General features: G+C 39.1%; 2 protein-coding genes across 2 annotated transcripts in view; one reads left to right on the forward strand and one right to left on the reverse strand.

Moving 5' to 3' along the window:
* The first annotated feature begins 2,581 nt into the window (after nt 1–2,581).
* Nucleotides 2,582–17,693, forward strand: LOC122230424 (phospholipase A and acyltransferase 1-like). The gene is made up of 3 exons (XM_042977110.1): nt 2,582–2,720; nt 8,366–8,634; nt 17,440–17,693. Exons 1-3 carry the CDS (start codon nt 2,582–2,584, stop codon nt 17,539–17,541), a joined length of 510 nt encoding a protein of 169 aa, XP_042833044.1. The 3' UTR covers nt 17,542–17,693.
* A 2,026-nt stretch (nt 17,694–19,719) lies between these two features.
* Nucleotides 19,720–27,089, reverse strand: part of LOC122236223 (probable cation-transporting ATPase 13A5) — a gene marked incomplete at its 5' end in the record, with an annotated part of 40,260 nt that continues 32,890 nt past the window's right edge. Inside the window, 3 exons of the mRNA XM_042977109.1 lie at nt 19,720–21,588; nt 23,523–23,603; nt 25,926–26,014. Of these exons, the coding sequence (XP_042833043.1) occupies nt 21,328–21,588; nt 23,523–23,603; nt 25,926–26,014 (431 nt within the window). The remainder of the gene's footprint in view (nt 21,589–23,522; nt 23,604–25,925; nt 26,015–27,089) is intronic.

Genomic DNA, 27,089 nt, shown 5'->3' on the forward strand with positions numbered 1-27,089 from the left:
CACATTTGTTTTTCTTCTGACAGGAACTTTCAAGATCTACTCTTATAGCCACATTCAAATATGCAATACAATAGTCTTATCTATAGCCACCATGCTGTACATGACAACCTCAAGATTTATCTTACAACTGGAACTTTGTACATTTTGACCACCCTCACGCATTTTGCCCACTCTCCACACCTTCCTTTGGCAATCAGCAATTAATTCTTCAGAATTATATGTTTGTTTGTTTTAGATTCTATATGTAGTGAGATTGGGCCTGTGTTTTTATTCCTCCGCTATACCAAGGAGCCTCCTCAGCAGAGCCAATTGCCTGCCAAAGGCCTGTTTAGCATGCAGTTAATAGTGAAAAGGGAATGAATGAAACATTAATCTATTATTCAGAATTAACTATTGCCTTCTCATTTGGATAGAGTCTATTTGATACAGCTTTAGGAACTAATTATACAAAAGCCTTACGGCTTAGTAGCTGAAGTTAGACCTGGAAGTTGGGAGATAATTCTTACTGCTCATTTACTAAGGACCCTTGAGGAAAATACATTACTTATCATTTCTCTCCTGGAATACTAGAACTGAAGGTGTCCATAAAGGTTATTTAGTCTATTTCCTAAGACACCCAGAGGAAGAGAGACTTACACAGATCAGCATTGTATATTAATGATCCAGTCAGAGCAGAAGCCTGCTCCAGACCCTAATCTATGCAATACAAAGTGGAGGTTACTTTGGTGAGGGATTGGCTGAGAGGGGCAAGGAAACTATCTTAGGGGACAGAAATACTCTCTATCTTGACCGGAATGGTGCTTGCTGGAATGTATACACATCCCCCCAGTTCTACACTGAAGATTTGTACATTTTACCAAGTGTAACATACTTCAGTGAAAAAAAATTAAGCATTTTAATGAAACTGCATAGTTCCTCATCCATTATTTCACTAATTCTATTTACTTCTTTTTTAAAAAGTTTATTTTTGAGAAAGAGACAAAGCGTGAGTGGGGGAGGGGAAGGGGCTTGAACTCGGAAAGGCGTTATCATTATCTAGACCAAAGTCAGATGCTTAACTAACTGAGCCATCCAGGTGCCTCCCTCACTATTACTATTAAATACATGTCCAAAATTTTTTCTGATTACAAATAATATATATTTAGTAAAAATTCTAAAGTATCAGAAATGTAAAAACCTAGAAAAAGATTACCTTTCAAAGAACTACTCCCCACAGAAAAAACAAAACACTGTGTTTACTATACAACCCAGGTTTTATGTTTATATTTTAAAAATGCAGCTTTTTTGAGAGGTTGAAAGTGCTACATGTTGTCACCTGCTCCATAATCTACAGGACATATTGAATAGTTGTGTCATGCTATTATCTGTGACAACACTGTCCCCCTGCTTCTTAAGTACTTGATATCTACATCAGAGAGATGAGAAACTCTGCTGTCAGAGTTTCAAAATGGATATAGCACTAAATCTCCTTTTGAATATTGATGAATGTCTATCATTCTACTCCCATGCCATACTTATGTAGAAAATGTAACCTTTCATAAAAATCGACCATCAGAGACTTATATGTTCTTTCTGAAAAATAGTGACTTAAAAGAAAAAAACTCACCAAGCTTAGAATTTTCATATTCATCAACATGACGAAATCCCCCACCTTCCAAGTTGTCTCACTTCTACGGTGGCCACCTTAACACTGTTTCTGGAATCAGTAAGTCAGGAACCAAGCAGAAAATGGGGCGGTAAGGGAAGGGTGGAAATCTCTGTGGATATTTGTGGTTGTCACATGACAAAGAGCAAGTACTGATATTTAGTGGGTAGAGACTGAAGTACCTAGATTGCACAGCAGTTTGGCACAAGGAATAAATGTCCCGTGTATTACAATATTACTGAATATGTGACTGGCCACTCCTCTGAGTCTGGAACTTCTTTCTGCTTAAGTTAAATGAGAGAGAAATTTTGCAATACAAGGTATTTTTTCCATAAAATATCATTGTCAGTCCTCGCATACCATGTTCTTTGATTTTACTTATTTGAGAGGCTGAAAGGCTTCTCATCTGCCACTGACTGTTGACTCTTTCATGCTAAGTAAGTGCACACTTTTGGACAGTTTATTGTATCTTTTTGTATAGTCATGGACCGATTATTTACATAAGTAAAATACATACTATTGTAAATTTACTTCACCTTTTTGTTCAAATAGGGCCCCATATTACTATTTTAGAAATTTTGTGTATGGTAAATCATATTATCTATGAATATCTGGATTTAAAGAGAGAACTATAAGATGCTTATTATCGTAAATGAGATCTGTGGTTGATCAGGATGAGAAGCATTGCTAGAGAAAATTTAAAAATTAGCAGAAAAATTCTTTCCCACTTGTTTTTTTTTTCACTTTTGCACGCAAAATTCAGTGTTGGAATCGTACAAAGAATGATCATACAAAGGACAGTGGTGTGAGTTTAAGTCTTTAATACGGAATGCAGTCCCAATAAACTCTGTATCCTTATACTTCTGTGGAGGTCTTAAACTGATTTTCTTTTGGCAAGTCATGTCAGCTGGATCGTCTTTGTGTCTGTCATTGTAGATGGCGTTTAATGATTGTTTTAGTTTAAGCTATCCTGGTAACCCCCAGCCAGGGGACTTGATTGAAGTGTTTCGTTCTGGCTATCAGCACTGGGCACTGTACCTGGGTGATGGTTGTGTTATCAACATAGCACCTCTAGATAAGTTTTGTTTCCCGCAACTCCTGGAGGTTTTGAATTCTCTTGTTATAAGAAGGAATCATGAATGAAATCATAAAAAAAAGAAATAAAATGTAGAAAGTAGATATATTTATCCGAAATAGGTTTAATGAAGGACATAGTAAGACCAAAGTGGCTTTGGTTAAATCACAAAGACCAATTAACATGAAAATGTTAACCAATTAACATTAGAATCTAGTAAAATCTCTGGATTAAAAAAAACATAAAAAGGAAATAATCCACTGGGGAGAATGTTGCTCACAAACATTAGCGTCAGTGTCTTTACTTATCACACAAATCATTTCAATTTGTTCAACATCTATTTATAGATTACCCAGTATGTGCCAAAGGCTATTCTAGATGCTGGGGATACATAAACAGCAAAATCCCAACAAACATATGGGTAAAGAACTATGAACAGTATGTAGAAGAAGAAAAGAAGTCAATACCCATCTTTAAAGGGACTGATCTAAGAATTGTAAAACAGAATAACACATTTTATGCCTATCACATTAGCAAACATTTAAAAGTGATAAGTCAGTGTTGATAAGGGTATAATGAAACGAAAGCAAGGATATTGTTGAAGGAAATGAAAGTTGATAACATCATTCATGAAAACAATTTAATATGGCACAAAAACAGACACATAGACCATTGGAACAGAATAGAAACCCCAGAACTAGACCCACAAACGTATGGCCAACTCATCTTTGACAAAGCAGGAAAGAATATCCAATGGAAGAAAGACAGTCTCTTTAACAAATGGTGCTGGGAGAACTGGACAGCAACATGCAGAAGAATGAAACTAGACCACTTTCTCACACCATGCACAAAAATAAACTCAAAATGGATAAAGGACCTGAATGTGAGGCAGGAAACCATCAAAACCCTAGAGGAGAAAGCAGGAAAAGACCTCTCTGACCTCAGCCATAGCAATTTCTTACTTGACACATCCCCAAAGGCAAGGGAATTAAAAGCAAAAATGAACTACTGGGACCTTGTGGAGATAAAAAGCTTCTGCACAGCAAAGGAAACAACCAACAAAACTAAAAGGCAACCAACGGAATGGGAAAAGAAATTTGCAAATGACATATCGGACAAAGGGCTAGTATCCAAAATCTATAAAGAGCTCACCAAACTCCACACCCGAAAAACTACCCAGTGAAGAATTGGGCAGAAAATATGAATAGACACTTCTCTAAAGAACGCATCCTGATGGCCAACGGGTACTTGAAAAGATGATCAACGTCGCTCCTCATCAGGGAAATACAAATCAAAACCACACTCAGATATCACCTCACGCCAGTCAGAGTGGCCAAGATGAACAAATCACTGTGGGTGGGAATGCAAATTGGTGCAGCCACTCTGGAAAACAGTGTGGAGGTTCCTCAGAAAATTAAAAACAGACCTACCCTATGACCCAGCAGTAGCACTGCTAGGAATTTACCCAAGGGATACAGGAGTACTGATGCATAGGGGAACTTGTACCCCAATGTTTATAGCAGCACTCTCAACAATAGCCAAATTATGGAAAGAGCCTAAATGTCCATCAACTGATGAATGGATAAAGAATTTGTGGTTTATATACACAATGGAGTACTACATGGCAATGAGAAAGAATGAAATATGGCCCTTTGTAGCAACATGGATGGAACTGGAGAGTGTGATGCTAAATGAAATAAGCCATACAGAGAAAGACACATACCACATGGTTTCACTCTTCTGTGGATCCTGAGAAACTTAACAGAAACCCATGGGGGAGGGGTAGGAAAAAGAAAAAAAGAGGTTAGAGTGGAAGAGAGCCAAAGCATAAGAGACTCTTAAAAACTGAGAACAAACTGAGGGTTGATGGGGCGGGTGAGAGGGAGGGGAGGGTGGGTGATGCGTATCGAGGAGGGCACCTTCGATGAGCACTGGGTGTTGTATGGAAGTCCTTCGATGAGCACTTGGCATGAGCACTGGGTGTTGTATGGAAACCAATTTGGCAATAAACTTCATATAATGAAAACCAAAGAATTTAAATAGTGTGCATGAAGAGTCTTAAAAGAGTTCCTATGCTCTGACCCTGTAATTTTACTTCTCTGAGTCTATTCTTCAGAAATATTTATAAAGATATAGAATAATATTCAGCATAATGGTATTCACTTCTATCTCATAACAGTTTAAAAAACAGGCAATGGCAGAATAACAAATAATGGTGAGGGTGTGGAGAAAAGAGAATAATCCTGCACTGCCAGTGGGAATATAAATTTGTGTAGCCATTGTGGAAAACAGTATATTTCCACAGAAAATTAAAGTTTCCTCAAAAATACCAATGATCCAATAATTCCACTATTGGATATTTACCCAAAGAAAGTGAAAACACTAATTCGAAAAGATGTATGTACCCCTGTGTTTTTTGCAGCATTATTTACAAGGGCCAAGATAAGGAAGCAACCTAGATGTCCACTGAGAGATGAATGGATAAAGAAGATGTAATATATATACTCGCTCACACACACACATGCACACACACAAATATATATATATATATATACACAAGAAGTTATGTATATGTATATACACATACATATATACATAATATGTAATATATATATAATGGAATGTTAGCCATAAAAAAGAATGAGATCTTTGCATTTGCCTTAACATAGATGGATCTAAATGGTATTATGCTGTGTGAAATAAGATAAAGACAAATACCATGTGATTTCACTTCTATGTGGAATCTAAAAAAAAAACCATCACCCACAAAAAAAACAAAACCCACAAAATCACAAATGAACAAACAAACCAGAAACAGACTCACAAATACAGAGAGCAAATGGGTGGTTGCCAGAGGGGAGGGATAGGGGGATAGGTGAAATATGTGAAATGGGGGCGCCTGGGTGGCGCAATCGGTTAAGCGTCCGACTTCAGCCAGGTCACGATCTCGCGGTCTGTGAGTTCGAGCCCCGCGTCAGGCTCTGGGCTGATGGCTCGGAGCCTGGAGCCTGTTTCCGATTCTGTGTCTCCCTCTCTCTCTGCCCCTCCCCCGTTCATGCTCTGTCTCTCTCTGTCCCAAAAATAAATAAAAAACGTTGAAAAAAAAATTAAAAAAAAAAAAAGAAATATGTGAAGGGGATGAAGAGGTTAAAAAAAAAAAAGAAGCCAACAATGGCTTACATTCAATAGTGGACTAGTTAAGTGAATTATGACTTTGTCACAGAATATTGACAGAATTCTTTAGTTGCAAGTAACGGAAACAAACAAAAGTTAGCATAAGCAAAAAGGCAAATTCATTGCTTCACTGAGGAAAACTACAAAAAAGGATAAAGATGGTTGGTGCTGGCTTCAAGGATGCCTGGATGTAGGGGCATAAACATGAGTATCAAGACTCACATCTGCATTTCCTTTCCAAGTATTGTCTTAATTCTCCCAGACTATGCCTCTCTAGGAGACTGAACTGATAGTCATCAACATCCTTAGGCTCTTATTCTTACAGTCTTGTGATCTAATAAGAGAGGGCCAATCCCTGCCTGTTGCAGTTAGAAATAGCATGGAGAACAATCTGATTTGGGCGAGTGTGGATCCCATGCCCATCACTGCACCATCGTTGTGCCCTGGAGAAGGAGATACTGTGATTAGCCCACACAAAATCATTTCCAGAAAGAAAGAGGCAGAGGTGGGATGGGGTGCTAGATAAGCCAAAACAATAGCTATTTAACGGCCATTAAAAATCATATTTCTGGACATGCTTAATTGCTTGAGAAATAATCTTGCATGATATTTACTTGAAAAAAAATCTAGATTAAAAATGCAGTGTGTCATATTATACCTACTTTGCAAAGAAATAATATATACCCATGTGAATGCACACATAGGCATGCTTCAATATACATGTGTTAATAAAAGACAAAATAGAAGGATATGATAATATTATTATCAAAATAATAACATGATTATGGTTGGGCAGATAATGGGTGATTTAAATTTACACATTTATGTTGTTTTTTTATATATTTCCTAAATATTTAGAAATAAGCACAAATTAATTCATTTTTTAAGAAAAAAACTGTATGCAAATAACAAGTAGCCTGGAGATTTTTTTTTCTTCAAGTTACATTTAGAAAGAAGTTTTAATAACCTTGGTCTTACTATCTTGGAGATGTCTGAGAATTTTTAATGTAGTGACTTTTGCAACATCTTGAGATATTTGCCTCTTGTTCTAGAATATTGGAAATGGAAATGGCAAATAAAGTGACATTTACGATACACACCCATTAGTTTCTGCAGAGTCTAGTGATTAACAGTAAGCAATGCTGCAATATCTCTGCAGTTTTCACGTCTGGAATACAATAAGAGATTTTTCTGCTCTTCCCTTATTTTCATGTGTTAAGCTCCATTTTAATATGGTTCTAGTACTGAGCTCTGATCCTGTAGACTGAAACGCAGTTTTCTGGTTCTATTGTTAACTACTCAGGTGGTATTTTGCAAGCCAGTTTACCTCTCTAAGCTTCAGTGTCCTCCTCTATAAATTGATAGCATCAGACTAGTGTAAATAAAACTTTAGTAATTCTAACTAGGAGATCTCTGCTCTAAGAACTTGTACAAGAACTTCCAATGTGTAAGATATTAACTGGAAATGCTGCTTGAAGGAAAAGGAACTTGGAAGGTAGGAAAAAAAAGGGAGTGGAAAAGAAAGTTAGCTTTTAGTTATTACAAAAAGGAAGACTCTCTTCACACCGGTTACATGGAGACTCTCTCATGATTGACTTGAACACATAGCCAAGCATAGCAGTCTTGGGCAGATGGAGAGGGACCAGGGCCAGGTGTTAGAGCTGAACACTGAGCAATCATCTGTCCAACCTCAGATACTGGCAGTAGCAGGCCAGGAGACAAAGATATCTAGACAAAGGTAACTGTTTGCCAACTGAGGCAGTTAAAAGGGAGTTGCAGGGGTGGGACATGTAACAGGTGGGTATGGCATTGCATGGGGCTGCATCTGGTGGACAGGGCCTACTAGGTTAGATTCAGTTTCAGGACTTAGTTTCTTGGCCTAAAGGAACTGGCAAGATAAAAGCAGGGCCCCAGCTTGACCCCAGATGACCCCTTGGAGGGGTTTCAAATTGGAACCAAATTGAAGCCAAGTTGAAAGAACAAGTGTAAAAAGCAGAGAAAGGGGTAAGGAGCACACTTAGACAACTAGGACGAGCTTATCAATCACAATGCACACAGCTGAGGCCCAAAGAGAGTAGCTGGGAAGGGTTCAGATGCTGAATAAAAGCATATTTTATAGGGAAAAAAAAGGAGACAATGGTTTTATTTGTATTCTGTTAGGGACACATACCAAGATCTCTAATAATAATGCCAATTGATAGAGAACTTGTTTCTCAAGAATGGGTAGTTTTCTCACTCAGTTTTCTCTATGGGCAGATACAGGTTTCTCTTCTATTTTCCATTATAGATAAACTACCAAGTGAGTTATTAAGCCTGGTATGATTAAAGTGGCTTCTGGTTTGGTGCTAAGTTGGGAACCGAGCTGGGTTCAGTGACTCCATCACTTCCAAACATGTGGCATTGCAATACTCTGGCATTGGGGTTCTCTGAGCTGGGTCACCACATCTTGCTAACCAGAATTCTCCTTATAGAGGATGGCATTCCTGCAGCATTTACAAGCGCCAAGTCTATATTTAGCAGGAAGGCCCTGGTGAAGATGCAGCCCCTGAAGGATGTCGTGGGAAACGACACATACAGAATAAACAATAAATATGATGAAACTTATCCTCCTCTCCCCATGGAGGAAGTCATGCAGCGGTCAGAGATTGTTATTGGACAAGAGGTGGATTATGACATACTTGTCAACAACTGTGAGCATTTTGTGACTTTGCTTCGCTATGGAGAAGGAGTTTCAGAGCAGGTGAGTTTTCTTTAGAAGACATAGAAGTTGCTTACCTTGGGAAAATAAGCACTACTGACTATAAGATTCTCAGGCCTAAAACAAAATGAAAAGAATGGAGAAAAGGTGAGAATCCTGAAGGATAAGGACAGGAATTGAGGTGTCCAAGATCATGTAGCAGTTATGACCACATTAATGCGTGAACGTGGACATTTTGAATTTGGGGCTGGAAGGAGCTTGAAGCAGAATCAAGACCGTAGCTTTTCTGTCAGTCCTGTTGCGTTCTGTCCTTCAGGGTTCCTTCCTTCCGTTTTTCTGCCATACAGCAGCCTCACATGCTGAAAGGGACATTCTGAAAAGAATGTTGAAATATTTAAATGGAAGTTCCTTTGCCAGAAATAGAGATGGTAACTCTGAGATTCTTCTCCATTACCTGACTGAGAGAGGCCAGCTAATGACAGACATATTTTGGTGGCTTTGAAAATTGTTTCTGTCTCCTTGCAATGCTAGTTTCAGAGGAATCTTGTGCTTTTAAGCAGGTCCTTTGATTGGTTGAGATTTTGGATGATTTCTTAAAATGGATCAATTACTTTATTTTTAAAGTAGCATGCAATGTTGTCGTCTCTCACACTATTTTGTAGCGTGGCAGATTCCTAACTAAAAGCATGCTTGGTTCATTTGCCTTCTTTCTACCTATTGTGGCACCAATCCAATTCCAACGTTGATGTTCTAACCTAAAGATTTATTAAAGGGATATTAGAGAATGAATAAAGGCTCCCAGTATCCTGAAATGGTTGAATCAGTTACAGAAACATCTGTTCTAAGGAATTAGTTTCCAATTCCCCTCACGGAAGCTTGGGAAGATGGGACAGGGAACATAAAAGGATACATTTGTTTTCATTAGGAAATAATTTAATTGGAAATGCGTTTCTTTAGGAAATATATTAACATAATGAATGTGCTATTCACATGTAACAATAAATCGCTTGTGAGCCAGAGCACAGAAAATATCCACACAAAAAATCCTGTTCACCTTCGCATTAAAAACTAAGGGTGTAACTAGGAAGTGAAGTCCATTCCTCTCCTTTGTAAAGGATAAAGTTGTCCACTGTGTTCAAGAAGCAATTTTTTTTAATGTGGCTAAAAAAAAAAAAAAAAAAAAAAATGGGATCAGAACCATCTTCTTGCTTTGGCTCTAATTTACCATCCCTCATCTTTTCCCCTTTCATACCCAGAATCAAGACCCATGAAAAATTAATCATTCCTCAACAACTAGAACTGTTCTCTAGCTGGTTCTGTTGCAGGAAGTACAGTGACAGCCCCAAGAACTCACCTAAGCTTTGAAATTGTGCTTACCTGAGCTACAACCACATCTTCCCCAGTTATTAGGTTGGTGGCTTGGAGAACATTGTTTATCAGTTTCCCAACCTATAAACTGAGGCTCTTTGGGGGATTATACTAGATATTTGAAGTCTCTTAGTGCACTGTATTATATATCATCCATCTCAATAAACAATGTGTCTTAGATGAATGTTATTTTTAATTATAGTAATTAAGAATTTTATAGCTCTGTATTGGTACTCCTCGATAAAATTTATGTTGATCTGATAGAAACTGTAGCACATTATTATTATTTTCATTATTATCAACAATTCATAATATTACTACCAACAATAGCTAGTGTTTGATTAGTTTTGGGGTCTCCTCAGGGATTAAGGGCCTTTTTTTTGAAAGTTTCAACAAATTTATTTATGTATTTATTTACTTATTTATTTATTTAAATCTAATTTATTGTCAAGTTAGCTAACATCAGCATATATAGTGTCCTCTTGACTTTGGGAGTAGATTCATTGCTTGCATACAATGCCCAGTGCTCATCCCAACAAGTGCCCTTCTCAATGCTCATCACCCATTTTCCCCTCTCCCCCACACCCCCCGCAAATCAACCCTCAGTTTCTTCTCTGTATTTAAGAGTCTTTTATGGTTTGCCTCCCTCTTTGTTAAAAGCTATTTTTCCCCCTTTGCTTCCCCCATGGTCTTCTCTTAAGTTACTCAAATTCCACATATGAGTGAAAGCATATGGTACAGTCTTTCTCTGACTGACTCATTTCACTTAGCACAATACCCTCCTGTTCCATCCACATTGTTGCAAATGGCAAGAGGTTGTAGCCTGTTTTCTCCTCTAGGGTTTTGATGGTTTCCTGTCTCACATTTAGGTCTTTAATCCATTTCGACTTTATTTTTGTGTATGGTGTAACAAAGTGGTCCAGTTTCATTCTTCTACATGTTACTGTCCAGTTCTCCCAGCACCATTTGCTGAAGGGACTGTTTTCCATTGGATACCCTTTTCTTGCCTTCTCAAAGATTAGTTGGCTGTACATTTGTGGGTCCCATTCTGGGTTCTCTATTCTATTCCATTGGTCTATGTGTCTGTTTTTGTGCCAATACCATACTGTCTTGATGATTACAGCTTTGTAGTAGAAACTAAAGTCTGGGATTGTGATGCCTCTGGCTTTGGTTTTCTTTTTCAACATTAGCTTGGCTATTCAGGGTCTTTTGTGGTTCCATACAAATTTTAGGATTGTTTCTTCTAGCTCTGAGAAGAATGCTGGTGCAATTTTGGTATTTCACTGAATGGGTAGATTACTTTGGGTATTATTGACATCTTAACAATATTTGCTCTTCCAATCCATGAGCATGGGAATGTTTTTCCATTTCTTTGTGTCTTCTTCAATTTCTTTCTTAAGTGTTCTATAGTTTTAAGCATACAGATCTTTTACATCCTTGCTTAGGTTTATTCCTAGGTATTTTATGGTTCTTGGTGCTATTGTAAATGGGATCAATTTATTGATTTCTCTTTCTAGTGTTTCATTATTGGCGTATAGAAATGCAACTGATCTCTGTACATTGATTTTATATCCTGTGACTTTGCTGAGTTCATATATCAGTTCTAGCAGCTTTTTGGTGGAGTCTTTTGGGTTTTCCATGTACAGTATCATGTCATCTGCAAAAAGTGAAAGTTTGACTTGTTCTTTGCCAATTTGGATGCCTTTTATTTCATTTTGTTGTCTGATTCCTGAGGCCAGGACTTTCAATACTATGTTAAACAACAGCGGTGAGAGTGGACATCCCTGTAGTGTTCCTGATCTCAGAGGGAAAGCTCTCAATTTTCCCCCATTGAGGATAATATTAGCTGTGGGCTTTTCATATATGGCTTTATGATGTTAAGCTATGTTCCTTCTATCCCAACTTTCTTGAGAGTTTTTATTAAGAAAGAATGCTGTATTTTGTCAAATGCTTTTTCTGCAACTATTGACAGGATCATATGGCCCTTATCCTTTCTTCTTTTAATGTGATGGATCACACTGATTGATTTGTGAATATTGAACCAGCCCTGCAGCCCAGGAATGAATTCCGCTTGGTCATGGTGAATAATTCTTTTAATATACTGTTGAATTCGATTTGCCAGTATCTTGTTGAGAATTTTTGCATCCATGTTCAAGAAGGATATTGGTTTGTAATTCTCCCTTTTAGTGAAGTCTCTATCTGGTTTGGGAATCAAGGTAATGCTGGCTTCATAGAATGAGTCCGAAAGTTTTCTTTCCATTTCTATTTTTTGGAACAGCTTGAGAAGAATAGGTATTAACTCTGCTTTAAATGTCTGGTCGAATTTCTCTGGGAAGCCATCTGGCCTAGGCTCTTATTTGTTGGGAGATTTTCGATAACTGATTCAGTTTCCTCGCTGGTTATGGGTCTGTTCAAATATTTTATTTCTTCCCACTTGAGTTTTGGTAGTGTGTGGGTGTCCAGGAATTTGTCCATGTCTTCCAGGTTGCCCAGTTTGTTGGCATATATTTTTTCATGGTATTCTCTAATAATTGTTTGTATTTCTGTGGTATTGGTTGTGATCTCTTCTCTTTCATTCATGATTTTATAGGTCCTCTCTCTTTTCTTTTTGAAAAGTCTGGCTAGGGGTTTATCAATTGTGTTTATTCTTTCAGAAAACCAGTTCTTTGATGCGTTGATCTGTTCTACTGTTTTTTTCAGATTCTATATTGTTTATTTCTGCTCCCATCTGTATTATTTCTCTTCTTCTGCTGGATTTGGGGTTTCTTTTTTTTTTTTTTTAATTATTTTTTTTAACGTTTATTTATTTTTGAGACAGAGAGAGACATAGCATGAACGGGGGAGGGGCAGAGAGAGGGAGACACAGAATCGGAAGCAGGCTCCAGGCTCTGAGCCATCAGCCCAGAGCCCGACGCGGGGCTTGAACTCACGGACCACGAGATCGTGACCTGAGCTGAAGTCGGAAGTTTAACCGACTGAGCCGCCCAGGCGCCCCTGGATTTGGGGTTTCTTTGCTGCTCTGCTTCTAGTTCCTTTAGGTGTGAGGTTAGGTTGGGGATATTTCTTGTTTCTTGAGATAGGCCTGGATTGCAATGTATTTTCTTCTCAGGACTGCCTTTGCTGCAAGGGATTAGAGGTCTTGGACATAGAACAGTTTTCTTGGGGAATGGCTATGTATTTCTCTGAAATTAAAAAACCTCAACAGCATTTAAAAAGATTAGAAAGGTGGAAGGATCATGGTCCATCTTTTTCTTCTTCGTGCTTTTTTGTGTTAAAAAAGTTATAGGCTTTATTTTTTTTTAGAGTAATCTACAGTTCACAGCAAATGTGATCTGGAATTTTAGAGAGTTCCCACATACCCCCTCCCCATCACCCATATACACGGCCTCCCCAACCATCACCGTTCCATATCAGTGTGGTATATTTGTTACAAATAATGAACCAATACTGACACATTATCCACCAAAGTCCATAGTGAAGGAAACTAGAATATCACCTCAAAATATGTGTCATAAGGATTATTATTTATTATCAAGAGCTGAAGGCACTTAAGAAGGAGGCCCTGCTCTCCACATATTTGCCTAAAAGTGGGAGATACATTTTGAAAGGTGTCCCTCTTCCCTTTGCTAGCAGGAAGGACAAAAATTAATCATCACAGACAACCAGTAGAGGAATCTAAATAACAACACTTACTGGGGCACCTGGGTGGCTCAGTCGGTTGAGCGTCCGACTTTGGCTCAGGTCATGATCTCGCGGTTACTGAGTTCTAGCCCCGTGTGGGGCTCTGTGCTGACAGCTCAGAGCGGGAGCCTGCTTCGGATTCTGTGTCTCTCCATCTCTCGGCCCCTCCCCTGCTCACGCTCTGTGTCTCTCTGTCTCTCAATAATAAATAAATGTAAAAAAAAATTTTATATAACAACCCTTACTAACTAGCCTTTGCCATTAATTTCCCATGTTTACCTTACCGCGGTCTGCCATCCTTGGCAGCCTGAAACTGCTTTCTTTTGTCCTGCCATTACTCTACAAATGTATTGATCTTTGCTGCAGATGTGCTATGTAAGCCTGAATTCTAAGCCACCTCTTTGAATTACTCTTCCCTGAGTTTCTCCTGTGTATGTTTGAGATGTACATGTTAATAAACCTCTGTTTTTCTCTTGTCAATTTGCCTTTTATTAGTGAGCCTCAGCTGAAAACCTAAGATGCACAAAGGAAAAATTTTGCCTCTCCTAAAATAGTTTACATTAGGGTTTAGTCTTAGTGTTTTGCATTCTATAAATTATAACTGTATAGTGACATATATCCACTAGTACAGTATCATACGGAATAGTTTCCCTACCCTAAAACTTCTCCGTGCTCTCTTTGCCTATTCGTCTTTCCTCCTCCCAAGTCTCTGGCAACTGCTGAGAAGAATGCATACTAAGCAACATGCATTTAAAATTCCTCCATGTCTTTTCATGATTTGGTAACTCATTTTTCTCTATCACCAAGTAACGCTCCATTGTCTGGATGTACATTCAGCAACTAAAAACCATCTTGGTTGATTCCGAGTTTTGGTAATTATGAATAAAACTTCTAGAAATATTTGTGTGCAGGGTTTTGTGTAAATACCAAAGGGCATGATTACTCGATTGTATGGTAAGAATATGTTTATTTTTGTTAGAAACCATGAAAGGTCTTACAAAGTGGCTGTGCCCTTTTGCATTCCCACCAACAACGAATGAGAGTTCCTGTTTTTCCATGTCTTCTTCCACATTTAGTATTGTGAGCATTTTGGGTTTTAGCCATTCTAATAGGTACACAGTGGTGTCTCACTATCTTAATTTGCAATTCCCTAAACGTGTATGAAGTTAAGCATCTTTTCATATGCTCCTTTGTGATTTGCATATTTGACGATGTGTCTCTTGAGATCTTTTGCCCATTTTTAAACTGGGTGGCTTGCTTGTTTTCTTTTTGTTGAGTTTTAAGAACTTTTTACATATTTTGGATAACAGTTCCTTATCAGATTTGCCTGTTGGAAATGTTTTGTTTTGTTGTTTTCTAGTATGTGGCTTGTCTTTTCTTTTAAAAAAGATTTTAAGTAGACATGTTCCACTGGTATAGTCTTAACAAGGTATTGAAATGTGCCTAGCTTTGTGGAAGATGGCAGCACTCTTGCATAGGCCTGAACAAGCTGATCTACAATATACCCTGACTGTGCTTCAGTGCATAGCACTGTGAACTTAGAGTCTCAGAGGAAAAGGAATTTTGGTAGACCTTGTGGTCATCTGTGACCCAGCTGTGCTATGTCAGGATACAGCACTCCAGATTCAACTAATGTTTCCTTGGTCATGTTTAGATCCTCAGAATGAGGCTTTTATTATGGCCCACAGTCAGAAAGCCCTGTAAAGGATAAAAGTATGAAGAGTCAGCTTAGGTGACTTTATAATCCTAAATTGTGAAATAAAAGCTCGTGTTCATATAGGTTCTGAGAACATTCTGAGATGTTACAATCTTGCAAGTCAGATCCTGTTACTCAAAACGCCAAGGGATTGTCCCAATCACACAGGGTTTTGCCATCTAGAATGTAACTTGAAGTAAGTGTTTGGGATTTGGGAAACCGCGTGCACTATAGGAAATAGTTTCCTTGTAATTGTATCTGGCCTGTGTGCTGTCAGGGGATTTTGGCTTAGGATCACATTGCTTTCCCCAGGCCTCTTAGATCTGTGGGATTTCTTTCATCTCTTGTATTTCTACTGGCTGAAAGATACCCAGTGAGTTAGGTCTGCGTTTAGCAGATCCCAATACACAAAACGCCAAGGGATTGTCACAGGATTTTGCCGTCTAGAATATAATTTTAAATAAGTGTTTGGGATTTGGGAAGCCCACAGGATCTTCCCCAGGGCTGTACCCTACTGCCATTTGACTCCTCTCTCTAAAGATACCAATTGCATCTTCCTATTTGTTCATTGCCCCGCCACCACCACATTTCCCTGTATCAGATCTTGGGATCTCAGCATCTGCCTGGAATTACATGAGAGTCAGGCTTGATTATCCGATTGACTATCTGATTATTGATTTTGCCTCTCTTTGGAATTTTGTCCTCTGTCTTGTATCTGCCTGTCCCCCTGGCTCCCCATGGGTAGTTCTGGACTGCAGCAAATTCTGACTCTTTCCCCGGGAAATAACTTAGGTGGTGACTAATTAAAAATTATGAGTAAAATAATCAAGCAACCAAATAAAGTTAGGATTGTAAAGTAAAATAGCATTTGTCATTTGTTCGCCAGCTGCCACTCTCCCTGGCAGCTGGGGATGGTGGCACAGCAGGGAGTTTTGGTGCCTGGCCTTGTCCCTGCAGACCGCAGGGTGATATAAATGGAGTAAATGCTCCTGTCATTGGCCAGGCCCTTGCAGTCTGGTTCCCACAGGGAAGCTGCAGGTAGGGAGGCAGCACTATGTGGCAGTCACGTAGGGGTGGCAGGCTCTGTGGTGGAGACCTGTGGGTTAGAGAGAAGGCATGCTCAAATGTGATCTGGGTCAGGCTTTCCAGCATTTGGGTTGGTCCCTGGAATCATTTGGGGAAAATGTTTTGCTTTATTTGAAAGCCTGATTTCTTCAATCCCGGAGAACAATTGTTGTTTTCAGAATGTCTGATGACTCTGAAGCATCTGAATATGACCTTTGGGTCATAAAACTGCATGCAAACTCATGCAGATGGAAGGCAATATTAGCTGAGTGCCATGAAAATCATGAATATTTATTAGATCCCTCATCATGATGATTAATACCCTTAAAGCTACAAACGTCTGAACTCCTTTATGGACAACTGAGCTTGAGAGTAGTTTATTTTAGTTTGTCTACATGAGAAATTAATTTGTGACACAATAGTTAACATCAGTAGCGACCTCTTTTGAAGTTTGTTTATCAAAAGAGAAATTGTAGCTACCAAATAAGAGCACAGAGGTATTTAGTTTAGATTACATCTGTGAATTCTTTCTCTAGTAGACATTCTTGAGTCAGGAACACACATGCACACACACACACACACACACATGATATTCACTCTGGTATAGACCAAACTAGGGTGTATTAAGGAGGTAGGGATTGTTTGGAAAAGAAACACATGGTTCATGGCTCAACCCATATCTAAACATGTTGGTGGTATGACCTCAGGCAAATCACTTAACTTACCAAGTTTTCCCAAATAGGAGTAACACTACCTCCCAGATGTACTATGATGATTATTAGGAATTGTGCCATAATGAGTTATAAACTATTGGGGGCCATAAAAATATGAGAAACGTATACCTACATGTATTTAACTATCTCTTTGACATAATTATAAAAATTATAAATTTATTCATCTTCACACAGAACTTAATTTGGCATGAAGCTTTAAATTTTTCTGGTGTCATTGAAAGGGTCTTCAGTTTGCTTGGATTTAGGACACTGAGGTGCCTTTAGAATAAGCTGTGGTGTTTTTTGTTTCTCATTTCTCTATAGGCCAACCAAGCAATAAGTACCATTGGGTTTGTGACAGCTGCTGCTGGTGTCTTCTCACTCCTGGGCTTGTTTCCAAAAAGACAAAGAGCAAAATACTATTAACAATTTACTGAAGAGATATTGGAACTGAAGGAATTTGTGAGGAGGGAAAAAAAAAAAAACTGGGAATACTTATTTTCGATGCATCATTATTGTTCAAAATTCCAGTGATGGATGGCAGTCTCTTTAATAAATTGCTTACTGATGTTATCTCATTATTGAGCCGTGGAAATTTTTCTCCCTACCAGCAGAGATTTGCTGTGGCAGCTTAAACAAGAAGCAGTAGCCTTTTGAGCAAGCCAGCGGAAGATCTTAACACAATCACATCATATTTTATTTTTTACCATAAATATTGGTTTCCTTTCTCCTGAGGGTGGGCTATTTTGTACTTGCCAGAGGAATGAAGAGCCATTTGTATGTGGTTTTAAAAGAAATGTTAAGATTCCCAAATTGTTCAGATTGACATCTAACTGAACAGAAAAGAAACTGGGAAATTGATGGGCATTGAGGTGGGCACCTGTTGGGATGAGCACTGGGTGTTGTATGGAAACCAATTTGACAACAAATTTCATATTAAAAAAAAAAAAAGAAACTGGGAAATTGAGCATTTGGTTAGGCAGTTTGAGGAGCTTTGATTCACAATCCATTTGAGGGTGGACTCCTAGCTCCTAGTTCCTGTGCAGATGGGGGTGGGGCGGATGGGAGCTGGGGTCCTTTGCTCTGGTGTTTGGGATCCAGATTTCCCTGGAAGTCACTCATTTGTCAGGAGTATGTGTCAGGAGTGAACAGCAAGAGTGGGTTGTTCTGTTCTACGGAGCTACATTGTTTTCTTTGAAGTATTTCGGGGGTTTGACCCTTTTAACCCTAACAAGAGATCATTAAATGTAGGTTTGAAATGCCATTTTTAGAAAACAATATCTCGTGTTACTGTTTAAGGCTTTTACTGTAAGTCAAGGAGTGTCATGATTTTATTCTTGCATTTTGTTGATTATATGTTGAATGAAACAAATTACTTTTTAATATGTTCCCAATGTAATTCCTGTTGGCAGCAGGTGGAAAAAAGTGAATGCAGGTCTCAATACCCTAGGATTGTATCAGACATTGTAACATTACCCTACCAACCACACTGCTAAGCAATGATATCCTTCTTATGTCATAATTAAAAGCATGACATTAAATAAAGAAAAAGTTCAATTAAATGGGGGTGAGAGGGTATGATCAGGGAATAAGGAACGTGGTAGATAAAGTAACTAAACAGAAGACTCAATGAATAGATAGGGTCTATGACCCTATCAATGATAGGGACCCCATCTCTCTTCCTTGTTCCCTGTCTAATCCGTTCCCTTTCTTATGACACCAGTTCTGTCTCCAGATAACTCCCAAACTCCCTCTTCCTCCACTTGTCCTCTGGGAGAGGTGGGTGTCTTCTACCGGATACCATGATCCAAAGTCACCCCTTCATTTTTATTCTACATTAAGTTTCTTCTTCCTTTTATGCTCTCCTTTCAAGTAATAGTAAAAAAAAAAAAAAAAAGAAAAAAAAAAAGAAAGGAATTTTTCTAATATTGTCAAACTAGGGTGAAATTGGCATCAGCTTAATGTGTTACCTTTCCCAGGGTGCGCTTACCTTTTAATAAAGTATGACTGCAGAGGGCAAATTTTACCCAAAGCAGGAGACTCGGGTGTGGTGGGATTACCACACCAGCCGATGGGAGAGGGAACGGAAGTGGAGACAGAAAGGACCTCCTGAGGATCTTCAGGTCAAACCTTACTAGTGAATTCTAGACCCCTCCACTCCACAAGGCAGTCCTAGCTGTGCTGGGTCACAAATGCACTTCTAAATTGAATTCGATGATATCTTTTCCACATAGGTTGTGTTCAGGCTCCAGTGGTGTTCACCCTGAGAGGAAATCTCACAAAGGTAGTCATCAGTTTTCCCATAAAAGTGTCCATTCTTCATGATGGGCAGCTTAAGACTGCCCAGGGTCATGCTCATTGTGCTTTTATCAAACATTTCTTCCAAGACTATTAAGCCCTTCTCTGAGAGTACTTTCAGCAAAGTCAAGCATAGGGTTCAACTTTATTATGTGCCCTCCCCACACACACACAAAAAAAGATCTATGAAATAAATATCATCATCTATCAGATAACTAATAGGGTGTTGGAAAAACTGGGCAAGGGAGGCTGTACATTTATTGAATAAAGATTTTTTTAATCTTTTTATGTTATCTAAATGTCATAGTGTGTCAATTGAATCTTCTGATTCTGAAGGTCAAATTACTAAATACAAATAACGCCAGTTCAAGAAATCTGAGCTGCCATATATTTTAGGTTGGCGTACATTTCTTAATCTAGAATTCTGCTTTGTCTTTTCATCTTTCATTGGTAGTCACTAAATTAGACACATTTTAAAATAATCCCTCTCTAAAGCCATCCACCCAAGAAAAGGTTAAAAAGCAAATAAAATGTAAATAAAAAGGGTTTGTTTTTATAGGAATTTGCATTTATGCTGCTGGTGTGTATAACAAAGTATATAGTACTATATACAGCAATGCATTGCTGAAATGTTAAAAACATTTTTTCAGCTCTAAGGATTACAGAATTATAAAGGTATTATTGAATGCATCTATCACTGTTAGGCACATAACTGGAGCTCGTGGGATAGAACTGGTTAGCTAATTGCCTATGAGCCATTAAAGATATGTTAAATTAGCAAAACTCAATTTATGGTCACAAGGAAAGCCTACTAGCTAATTTAAAAGGTTCACTAGAGATGTATGTCCTCTCAAGGTCACCGAGAGGTAGATATATATTAAAGGTAATAGCGTACAGAATATATTTACAGAGGATATACCTTTTCTCGTGGCCATTAGTGCGCACATAATGATTGAGTAAAATAATGAAAAGATGAAATGGGACTTGAGGTCGTTCAGCAGCCTGATGCTTGTCGTGCTGTACACACAAACATTAGGAGTCCCTACTCCAGGGTTGTGTTTTAAGATGAGCAATGCTGAGTTTGAACCAACTTTTTGACTTAGAACCTGAGGGTTTCATCTCTCCATAGCAAAAAATAAATAAAACTGTCATGCTTCTTTAAGTGAAAAGTATAGTTTAACATTTGTCCCATTATCTTTGTGATCTACCACGGACTTTCAGGCTCACTGCTCCCAAAACAATATACTTTGGGTGATGCCAACATCAGTGGAGTTGGCTTAGATATAAGCTGTGCCCAAGCCAAGATTACAGGCAGTTAACAGGCACCTCCATCATTTTCTACTTATTACAGAGTTAATTTTTCTGAAGGAAATCTCAGTTCTTCTTTCTTTATTAAAGCCATACAAAAGAAGCAAAAAGAGGAATTTTGTGACCTTGGGCAAAGATAAGTACATAAATGGTCTTCGCAAGTGAATACAAGGTTCAGTAAACCTGTGATAATTTGACAGAAAGACTTTTTCCCCCCACATTCTTTTATTTGTCTGTGAAAATAAAGATATATTGGTGAAACTTTCAAAGACCAAACTCTTCTTGAATTTTCCTTCTACTGATGTTCATACCACTAATTTCACTACCATAAAAGCTTGGGCATTTCAGCCAGGATAATGGTATGCAATATTAAGGAAAAAAAAAAAAGACAATCGAGGAAGTTCATGTTTTTCCTCAGTAGTGGAGGATACAGTCAAAATAAGCATATTTAAGGTTCTTTTTTGCAAGGTTCAATACATCGAGAAATGCACCTTGAATTCTCTGATGGATAAAGAAAGGTAGAGGTAGACTGTCATCACCTCTCCACAATATGTTAGTTTCTGGGAGCAAGGAGATGCTGTTAACCCCATATGACAATAATTCTGATTACAGCCTGGTCCAAAAATGCTGTTCTGTGGTTTGGCCTTCCAATTCGAGTTTCGCTTTTGGAATCTGTTCAGGGCTTTCATAGCCACGGTTGATGTAGAATCCATTTTCACCATCGCCTGAATAATCCGTTCTGTTTGTGGGAGGCCAGGTGGAATCTTCTGCCAGCGTTTTTTGCCAGTGCCTATATTGACTTTTAGAATAGAATCCAAATTCTTTTTTGATCCACAGCCAGAGCTTTCGATTTTGAAGGATGAAATCCTGAGAAATCAGGTGGAGAAAACAATCAAACCATCCTTACACATTCCCCTGCAGCCAGGGTGCTCACTGCCCGCCCGGGGCCTGTCTCTCAGATGTACTTATTTAAAGCTGCTTCTGCGGCAACTTTACTCCCTGCTGTCCCCACCAAGTCTAGCAGCTCCCTGGTTCTCTCCCTTGAGAAGGGAGTGTGCTTGTGTTCACACCAAAAGCTTACAGCCTTTCATTTCTACAGATTTCCTAGTTAAATCCTGGCTGGTGATTCACTTAGAATTATTTTACTGCCAGACTGAAATGATAACAAAATAACATACTCAAAATCGAGAAAAGGAAAAAAAAAAATCACTGCTACCTGCCACAGACCACTTACAAGGTGTCCCCTGATGGTTTGTTGAATGAATGGAGGAACTCTAGAAATCAAATGGGTTTTGCTTTCCGTTTGGGGAGGGTTCTCTTTTTTTCTATGTTCACATACACTCACAATGTTTACACATTTATAATAGGAATGGTCAAATTTTGCATTCCACTTCTGGTTATGCTAGACTTTCTGTCACATGTAGCCATAGTCTTCTCAATAATCACTTTTAATGATCCTATACCATTTTTTCAAATTGGTGTATAACGATTGATTTAAACAAACAGCATCTCTACTTTTGAACATATAAGTTGAATCTAAAATTTTACCACCATAGGGGTACCTGGGTGGCTCAGTTGGTTAAGCGTCCAACTTTGCCTCAGGTCACGATCTCATGGTTCATGAGTTCGAGCCCGCATCAGCCTCTGTACTGACAGCTCAGAGCCTGGAGCCTGTTTCCTATTCTGTGTCTCTTTCCCTCTCTGCCCCTCCCCTGCTCACACTCTGTCTCTCTCTCAAAAATAAATAAACATTAAAATGTTTTATAATTAAGATAAAATAAAATTTTACCACCATAGATAATACTACGATGAATTCCTTCATACATGTAGGCTTTTTTTCTCCCCCTTTGGGTTATTTAAAAATCTCTATAGTCTCAGGCACCTGGACTACTCAGTTGGTTAAGCATCTGACTCTTGATTTTTGGCTCAGGTAGTGATCTCACAGTTTGTGAGATCGAGCCCTACATTGGGCTCTGTGCTGTCAGCAGAGAGCTTTCTTGGGATTTTCTCTCTCTCCCCATCTCTCTCTGCCTTTCCTCCACTCATGTTCTATCTATCAAAATAAAAGAATAAAAACTTAAAAAAAATAAAATACGTAAAAATATATATAGTCTCAAATGGAATTCCTTAGAGTATGAGAAATTTTACACTCATTGTATACAATGATGTGTGTGTCACACACACACATATATTTATATAGATTTGTTTGAACCCTTTTCCCAAGGGATTTACAACACATGAATCTTTTTTTTTTTAAACTGTCCCTTAAAAAAAATAATACCCAGGACTTTCACTGAGTAGGTAAAGTCATTTAATGACAGTGAATAGAAGAAAAATACTATAGGGGAAGACTTTCAAGAGTAAGAATTGACTAGATGAGCAATGGTTTCCTTCCACTCTTAATTAAGGAAGCCCTTCTGAAGACAGCTCTTCACGCTGAAAGGTCTCATTGAATTTTAGAGCTTGTAGGTCACCTGGTCTAGTCTCTACTAGCTTATTGATAATACTAGAAAAATACACTACGATGCCTTCATGGGAGACAAAAATTAGAGTTAATTTGATGTTTTGCCTTCCATGCTAAACATGGATCCTGAGAACATTTCTATGCAGCCTTTAGAGAAGTTTAAATCACTCTCCAAGAGTTTCCCCCAAAGAGAACATGCACAGTTCTTACAAACCGTTAATAACTATCACTTTGGGAGACAAAAACGGTCCATCTAAAAAACAGGTATGTGTTGAGAATGAGACCCTTTATTTGTTTATTTTCCCAGAAAGAGTGTAAGAGATGTACAGAAATTTACCTCTATGAGGAAGGCCACACAGAATTGGGTGAGGGCTGCCACCAAAATCGAAACCCTCCATGATATCAGTGTTGGGATAAACTGTTAAAAAAGAATCTTACCTTTATACCATGCAGACCTTAAATTTTGAAAACACACACACATAAACATTATCTTATTTAATTTATGTATTTGTAACAGCTCTCTGAGCTTGGAGGGTAGGCATTGCTTTCTCCACTTCACAGATGAGGTCAGTGCGTTGCCTAAGGATGCAAAGCCAATCAATAAATAGAGCCAGAATTCAAATCGGAACTGACTGCCTCTTGGCCTGTGTTTCCTCCACTGCCTGAGAGTAAACATTCGGTAAAATGTGCCATGGGTCACAGACATGAGACAAAACACTTTGGAACCTGTGTGTCTCTCTTCATTTTTATCTTTTCAAATGGAGGTAAGAGGATGCAGGATTAAGTCATTCATCTAATAATGCTATCACTTCTAATCCTCCCAAAGTTAAAATCTACTTGGAGTTCATTCATTCAGTGAAATTGACGTATGAGTAAAACATAAAGGGCACAGAGGTTACCAGTTACTTTTGATACTAGGTGGAAACTTTCCGAACCAAGGTTCCCAGCCCTAAGTCTAACGGCTTGATCAACGTTGAACGCACACAACCCACCTCCTTTTAAGGATTCAAGGGTACCTATTGGCCACCAATTATGATTAAATGATAGGTATTAACACTACAACTTCCCATGCTGGCATCAGTGGCAAAAGATTACTCCCACAACTCCCTTTCTGATCCCAAAGTTAAATATGGGGGCTGAGTTGTTGTTGGGACTAAAACCACAGATCCTCCACAGCATCTGATTGCCCCCTTGCAATTCTCATCCCCAGTCAGATACGGGTTATTGCGCTTTATTTTCTCCCGTCATGTAGAGACAGCCTTTCTCAGGGTTGTGAGAGAGAGCACCTGGGTGCAGAGCTGTCTGGAGACTGTTGTGAGATCTGGCAGTGGGTCAGAGCGTAGTGGAGAACCTGGTCCTTCCCCTCCCTGCTGCTCCTGCCCTGATCTGAGAGGACTCCTCTCCATCCCTTGGCCTGGAAAACACTTGTCACACTGCTTTGGAATTATCTGCCCACGGGATGGTCTTCCCTCCTAGCCTCTGAACTACTTGAGAGCTGTGCCCACGCGCCTTACACATCTTGGGCTCGCTAGTGCCAAGCATGCTCTGGAGCTTCATAATGTCTTGTAAGTGACTAAATGGTCTAGGTTCTCATTTCCTAACTGCATCTCCCTCCATAGACTCTCTGCTCAAGCATATAGCATCACGTAATTAGGCTGCCATCACGTAATTAGGCTGTCCTAAAAGCCCTGCTGGAAAGCCTGCTCAGATATCTTCATTGACTCTCTGTTGCTCTCAGGAGAAAGCCCAAACTCCCCTGGCCACCTTTGTCCAGCCACACCACGCCTTCCTCACATTCCACAGCATGTTGCCTCAGGCTTTGCCAATCCTCCAAGCATTCTGTGAAACAAGTCTTGCTTTCGATTTTTATTTCGGCCACCTTACATTCTTTTGCATTTCCAAGACAAAAGAGATTCTTGCAGCCTTCTCTGCTTGTGCTCAGGCTGTTTTCCTGGTTTGAAATACCCTTACCTCCTACCTAGCAAAATCCAGCCTATCCTGTGGACCCAGATCAACTTGAGCCTCCACTATGAGGCCCTCCATGATGGTACAGGGTACAGGCCCCGTGAGAGCTCCTCCTTCCTGTGTTCTTCCCACTTCTCCCTACACCCTCTACAAGCACAGGTGGTCCCAGGTGGCCATGTCATCATTTCACTCGCATAGGACACAATGTCCTCAACAAAACTATAGACTGCAAGAGTCAATCCCTCTCTTTCATTTCTCCCACAATGCTGGCTCTAAGAGTGGGTTCAATGACCTCTTCTTAAATTTTATTTTAACCCACCACCCCTTGGGTTAAGTGATGCCCACTGAAATAAAACTCCCCATAGTCAATGTCTGACAGACAGAACCTGATTGGCCTACAAGTCTACTTTTTCTTACTCCTTACAACTACATTATAAAGGATTTCTACTATATGTTTAAAAAACGACACTTGAAGAATTACTGAATTAGCACATCAATTTATCATATTAGCATAACATGGATGAATAAAGTATCCAAACAGCATTTTTAGGTGTGAATAGGATAAATGTTCTAGATTGATAATACAGATGATATGGGAACAAGCAGAGGTTAGCATATGTGTGATGAGTTATTTGTTCCTCTAGGAAGTCAGAATAGCCTCACAACATGAAATGGTTGGAGAGAATACGGTAATACCTGACTTGCAAATTACAGTGCAAATATGGTCCCATTGCACATATGAGTCACTCCAGAGGTGGAAATGAATACCACTTACCTCCATTCCACGATATATATCTTGAAAGTCAGAAAACAGAATGAAAACTGTGAGGCCCAAGGCAGATATCAGCAGAAATGAGAATATATCTGAAGAAACACCAAACGTTATTTTTAGATGCTAAACGAATGTTTCATATAATTTGGCACACACTTGCAGAATCAATTATCTCTGTTGGGCAAATATCGGCTCTATCTTCAGATGTTTTGATAGATCCTCATATGTTTTAAAATATGTTCTAATGCTTACCAGACAAAGGTGACAGCTTCACATCTTTCCTTTGAAAGACGTGCTATGGAAAACTGCTGATCTAATACAGGACACTCCATAAAGGAGTCACGTCAGCTGAGAAGTCCAGGAGGGCCGGGACGCCCTGCAGTGACCAGCCTACGTGAAGGGTCACCAGAGAAGCCCCAGTGCTTTATCACTGCGTGTCTGGTGAATTGTGCATGAATGGATGAACGGTCAGTCCTCTTAGTATCATTGCATTCTTTGTTGCCTGGAGAATAAAGTCCAAGGGTCTTCAACTGATATTCAAGGTCTTCCTTGAATGGAATCCAATTTCCATCTGCCTTTCTGTTCTAGTCTCTTATTGCTCTTTCTTATGTGTTGGAGGGGGGTTAAATCACAAACCTGCTACCTCCATGGAGGACTTTGTTCACAAAGTACCCTGTATAGCGGATATTCTTTATGTCTTGGCAGTTTTTCTTAAATTTTTCTTAAAGAGCCCAATTCAGATACCACGCTCTTTTTAAGGACTACCCAGGCCTCTCTCACAAAGTTTTCTTTCATATGGTTATGTAACACTCTGCTTTGCAAGATCTTTATGCATCTACTAGACTGTAACCTCTTAAAAGTGACTTTGTATGCCCTTCTGTAGGACTCTGAATTGAAAGAATGAGGAGCTATCATGTACATCTGCTGGGTTCTTTCTCTCCAACCTGCCCGAATGGCTTTGCTTTAGGAAGCTTAAACTTCCCAGGATGCACTGTGCCAACACCACTGTTTTTATCCCTCCGGCCCTACCCACGTCTGCATCCACAGAGCTTTTACACACTTTGTAGATGGGCCTTACAAATGTTTTCTGATGAGATTAGCACCTTCAGGCCCAAACAATTGGATTTCATCAGTGTTGCCATGATATAAAGGATCCTAACACGCTCT

This window comes from Panthera tigris (genome assembly GCF_018350195.1).
Source record: "Panthera tigris isolate Pti1 chromosome C2 unlocalized genomic scaffold, P.tigris_Pti1_mat1.1 chrC2_random_Un_scaffold_76, whole genome shotgun sequence".
Taxonomy (NCBI): domain Eukaryota; kingdom Metazoa; phylum Chordata; class Mammalia; order Carnivora; family Felidae; genus Panthera; species Panthera tigris.

Coding starts and splice junctions, on each gene's coding strand:
- LOC122230424 (XM_042977110.1), top strand. CDS start 2,582: ATGGCGTTTAATGATTGTTTTAGTTTAAGCTATCCTGGTAACCCCCAG. Junction 2,721..8,365: donor TATCAACATAGCACCTCTAG/ATAAGTTTTGTT, acceptor TTCTCCTTATAG/AGGATGGCATTCCTGCAGCA. Junction 8,635..17,439: donor GAGAAGGAGTTTCAGAGCAG/GTGAGTTTTCTT, acceptor ATTTCTCTATAG/GCCAACCAAGCAATAAGTAC.